Source organism: Otolemur garnettii, unplaced genomic scaffold, assembly GCF_000181295.1.
Source record: "Otolemur garnettii isolate 467f Iridium unplaced genomic scaffold, OtoGar3 scaffold00141, whole genome shotgun sequence".
NCBI classification, from domain to species: domain Eukaryota; kingdom Metazoa; phylum Chordata; class Mammalia; order Primates; family Galagidae; genus Otolemur; species Otolemur garnettii.
Genome location: NW_003852536.1, coordinates 968,949 through 974,385, shown reverse-complemented (window position 1 = coordinate 974,385; position 5,437 = coordinate 968,949). Strand labels below are relative to the sequence as shown.

At 39.0% G+C, this 5,437-nt stretch overlaps 1 protein-coding gene across 1 annotated transcript in view; it reads left to right on the top strand.

Moving 5' to 3' along the window:
* Nucleotides 1-5,437, top strand: part of CDC42BPA (CDC42 binding protein kinase alpha) — a 227,016-nt gene that overhangs the window by 108,922 nt on the left and 112,657 nt on the right. Inside the window, exon 8 of the mRNA XM_023518564.1 lies at nucleotides 1,156-1,235. Coding sequence (XP_023374332.1) covers nucleotides 1,156-1,235 — 80 coding nt within the window. The remainder of the gene's footprint in view (nucleotides 1-1,155; nucleotides 1,236-5,437) is intronic.

Here is a 5,437-nt window from a genome sequence, read left to right as displayed (position 1 = left end):
CAAGGCAGGTAAGAACTTTTCTTACACTTTGTTCTCTGAGCTTCACAAGAGAGAATTAAATGGACTTCCCTCACTAATTTTATCATTAGTAGAATTATATTCATTACTAATAAACTGTGAGTCATTCCGAATTAAATACATAGTACAGTTGATTCTAATTAATTGCAGTAGTCATGCTCTTTAAAGTTGCTGTTCACAGAACTGTGTTGAACCACTGCTCCAGAGAGATACAGGGTTAGGTTCCTGTGAGTCTCTGGTTACATTTTCATCTACGTATCAATACATAATCTATGTAATACAGGCAGTTACAAACATCAGACTTCTGTGTAACTTGTACTTATGAATGGGGGACTATTATAGTAAGTTCCCGAGTTACAAACATCTGACCAATGTCTGACTTGCACTTATGGATGGGGGCTATTACAGGTAGTAGGTATATGTACCTGTTATACCTTACATATGAATTCAACTTAAGAACAACCCTACAGAACCTATCTTATTCATAACTCAGGGACTGCCTGTATGTATTCTTGATTCATAAACATCAGATTCCCCCCTGCAGCACTATAACTCATCCCTGAATGAAACTTCTGTGTATTATTTTCTCTGTAAAATCATATCACAACTTTCTTGCCCTTAGAAATACTAGACAGTACTATGTTTGGTGGCCATTTTAAAAAGTGAAATTGCTTGCAAATGGAAGAAAAATATGAAAAACATGACCCTAAAAGTTAAAGGACATCTGTTTGTAGTATAGGAGTTTAAATAAGAGGACAGAGTCTCTCCCATTCAGCTTCAGCTGGGAATGTCAGCATATGGCGAGTCGAATTTTTCTCTGCTCTGCGCATGATTGCAAAATCCCCATAAACATTGATTTAGGGCTTACAGCTAAATTTTAGCTTCTAGACAAATTCAAAAATATGGAATGCATGAATAATGAATATAATCTCAGTATCAGTTAATCAATCTTCGTTTTCATTTTATTAGAATTTTGAAGTAGCAGTGTACACAATCTAAAGTTAATATCACTAAACATCTGTACCAAACTTATTGTTTCAAAATTGAACAGTTACGTGTTTCCTATTAGTAGTTAATATTTATAGCCAAACCTACAAGTTTTATCTATTTCTTACCAGATGTCTTTTCCTCCTTTAGGAAACGATGCCCCCACCAACACATACTGCATTTTCTGGCCATCATCTGCCATTTGTTGGTTTTACATATACTAGTAGCTGGTAAGTTTGAAAAGTTAACATAGTTTGGACAATTTAAAGCAAATTAAAGTAAATTGAAGTTTTGTTTTTTTTATAGAGACAGAGTCTCACTTTACTGCCCTCAGTAGAGTGCCCTGGCGTCACACAGCCCACAGCAACCTCCAGCTCCTGGGCTTGGGAAATTCTCTTGCCTCAGCCTCACAAGTAGCTGAGACTACAGGCACCCGCCACAATGCCTGGCTATTTTTTTTGTTGCAGTTTGGCCCGGGGCTGGGTTTTTTTTTAATGTAATAGGTGAGAAAAGCTTTGTAAATTATAGTTTTTTAAAAAATAGAATGAGCCTATTGCTAGGAAAAGTTAGATGTTACAAGATGAATAGAATACACAAGAATCTTAACTCATTTTGGTGGGGGAAGGAATGGAACAAGTAGAGTTCAGACTCTAACCCTTAGCAATGGGGTAAGAATTGGAAGAGTCTCTTGCTGTTGAATAAATATTTTCTAGGTGTCAAGCACAAGAACATTCAGCTCATTAATCCTACCATCCTTTTTTTGACCCTCTCTCTACTTATAACCTTTCCTACTTTTCAATTAAAATTCCATTGAGAATGATTAGAATCACTCCTTGTGTGGCACCTCACTTTCCTTGGCTTTCTCTCGTTTTCTTGTATTGGTAAGTCAACATTCATTATTAAAATTTAATTCTCTGTCTGATCTGTGCAGTTCAAAGTGACCAGGGAGAAATACCTGACCATTCTTATTTGTTTTTACATTAAATTCATGATTATGAACCTCAAGTATCTCCTGTTGCTGTCTGGCAGATACAGTATATAACCCTAGTGTATTCACTGTTTACTCCACAAGATAACTTTTTCATTCTTTCTACTAAAATCTCTGTAATCCTCACTGTTAGCTGATTTTGCTTCCTCTTTCACTGAGAGGACTGAAGGAAACAGCAGACAACTTTCACAAGCTCCCATCACATTTATCACCTACAAACCTCTGTACCTATATGACTTTTTCTTTCCCTGGATGAACTGTGGAAGCTCTGAGCTAAGGCCAGCCTCTTTCACGTCCCCTCGTGAGTATGCTCACTTTTATATCAATAATTTTTCCGTTTCTATGTCCTCTGTATTATCATATCATTTCCATCAGCTTACAAACATGAAATTCTTTCTCCCATCTTAAAGCAAAATATAAAAATCTCTCTGATCTCACTTCCCTTACCTGTTACTGACCATTCCCTTGTTCTATATTATAGCAGAATCACTTCAGCTGTTGATTATATTTTGTCCATTTTTTGTACTATTCTATTTTGAATTCATTCCAGTTGGGTTTGTGCCCCCATCACTTCATGCTAACTGTTTTTATCGATGTCACCATTGACCTCCATGTTGCTAAACTAATGATCACTTCTCAGTCCAAGTTTTTCTTACTTGCCTGGTCTCTTCCTTTGCACAACTCCACGTTATTAGAACACTTTCTTCTCTTAGCTTCCAGGCACAACTGATTTTCTTCTTATCTTTCTGGCCATTCCTTCTCAGTCTTCATACCTGATTCCTTCTAATGGTCTCTGATGTTCTCCCAAATATTTGCTGATAACTCCTAAATCTATATCTCCAGCTGAGACTTCTTTTCTCTTTTACTTAATATGTTCATAACTCCATTTCTTTTATTTCTCAGAACATATGTATGATCCTGTGAACATATGATCCTATTAAAAGATAAGTCAGAAAAGATATGGCACTCCCCTGTTCAGGACCAATACCTCCTATCCCCCAATTCCAGTGGCTTTGTATCTTAACTCCAAATTAAAATTCTTACAAAGCCCTATATGACTGGCTCACTTTTATCTTTCTGAGTTTATTTTCTGTACTCTTCCCTTTGCTTACTCTACTCCATCCCCGTAGGCCTCCTTTCTTGGCTGTGAATGTGCCAGACATACTCTTGTCTTAGGACTCTGTTCTTCTGTTCCATCTTCCTGGAATGCTCTTCCTTCTGACATTCCCTTGGTTGGTCTCCTTACCCTTACTTGTTTTTTCTTAAAGTTACTTTCACAATGGCAGCTTAGATCACTTTATCTAAATTTTTATCTCCTCCCCTCAGTACTTTATTCTCATTTTCCTGCTTTGTATTTTCTAGTATACTGAGTATTTAATTATTTTGTTTATATCTTTTTCTGTCAGTGGAATATAAACTCTTTATGGGCAAGGATTTTTGTGTTTTTTTGTTCACTTCTGAATGCCCAGCACCTCAAATTTTTAATTGTATGGAATTTAAAAAAGGACCTCAGTTTTGAATTTCAAATTCTGGCAGAGAGAACCATGGGTACTATTATTGACAAATGTGTCACTTAAGGGGTCAAATTGTTTTAAACTACAAATAACCTTGTAGCAAATTTCATTTTATAACCTGTATTTCTTACAATTTGGGGTAGAACAAGAGAAGGATTCCCGTTTTCTTTCTTTTTCTTTTTCTTTTTTTTTGAGACAGAATCTCAAGTTGTCACCCTGGGTAGAGTGCTGTGGTGTCACAGCTCACAGCAACCTCCAACTCTTGGGCTTAAGCTGTTCTCTTGCCTCAGCCTCACAAGTAGTTGGAACTACAGACGCTCACCACAACACTTGGCTATTTTTTAGTTGTAGTTGTCATTGTTGTTGGGTGGGCCCGGGCTGGATTCGAACCCACCAGCTCTGGTGTACGTGGCTGGCGCCCTAGCCAATTGAGCTACAGGCGCTGAGCCAGGATACTCATTTTCATCACTCCTTTCAACATAGTACTGGAAGTTCTAGTTAGAGAAGTTAGACAAGAGAAAGAAAGGACATCCAAATTAGAAAGGAAGAAGTCAAATTCTTATTTGCAGGCAATATAATCTTATATAGAAAGAAACCTGGCTCGGCGCCTATAGCTCAACCGGCTAAGGCACCAGCCACGTACACCTAAGGTGGCGGGTTCGAATCCCCAGCCCGGACCCGCCAAACAACAATGATGGCTGCAACCAAAAAATAGCCGGGCGTTGTGGCGGGCGCCTGTGGTCCCAGCTGCTTGGGAGGCGGAGGCAGGAGACTCGCTTGAGCCCAGGAGTTGGAGGTTGCTGTGAGCTGTAATGCCACAGCACTCTGCCCAGGGGGATAGCTTGAGGCTCTGTCTCAAAAAAAAAAAAGAAAGAAACCTAAAGACTCCACCCCAAAACTATAAGAACTGATAAATTCAGTACAGTTTTAGGATACAAAATCAATATACAAAAATCAACAGCAATTCTATATGCCAGCAATAAACAATTTGAAAAAGAAACCAAGAAAATAATCCCATTTATAATAGCTACAAATGCAATAAAATAACTAGTAATAAACTTAACCAAAGAAGTGAAAGATCAGTCTAGGTGTGGTGGCTTACATCTGTTCTCCTGGCACTCTGGGAGGCTAAGGCAAGGGGGATCATGATCTTGAGCAAGCGTCCTCAAACTACAGCCCACGGGCCACATGCAGCCTGCCTAGGATATTTATCCGGCCTCCCTGGGTGTTTTTGCTGCTGCTGCCTATCCTGCTTAGCAGCTGACTCGTCCCAGGGTCTGCAGTCTGGCCCTTCAACGGTCTGAGGGACAGTGAACTGGCACCCTGTTTAAAAAGTTTGAGGACCCCTGATCTTGAGCATGAGTGAAACCCCATCATTACTAGAAACAGAAAGACTTAGCCAGGCATCTGTGGTCCCAGCTATCCAGGAAGCTGAGGCAGGAGGATAGCTTGTGCCCAGGAATCTGAGGTTGCTGTGAGCTAGGCTGAGGCCTTGGCACTATAGCCTGGGTAACAGAGAGAGAGACTCTGTCTTTAAAAAAAAAAAAAAATCTGTAATGAAAACTATTATATAAAACATTGATGAAAGAAATTGGAGAGAACAGAAAAAAATGGAAAGAGATTCCATGCTTATGGATTGAAAGGATCAGTATTGCTAAAAATGTCCATATTACACAAAGCAAGCTGTAGATTCACTGAAATCCCCATGAAGATACCAGTGGTCTTACTAGACCGGAAAGGAAAGGGGTTCTGTCTTTAGCCTCTTTAAAGAGAATTAGCTGCCAACCTGTACCTTTCCAAAACTGAGTTTGTAAATGAAGGAGAAATAAAGTCTTTTCCCGGGGTAGCAAACACGAAGGGAATTTGTAACTACTAGACCCACCCTACAGGAAATACTCAAAAGTGATTATATATGCAACAGCACAGTAGG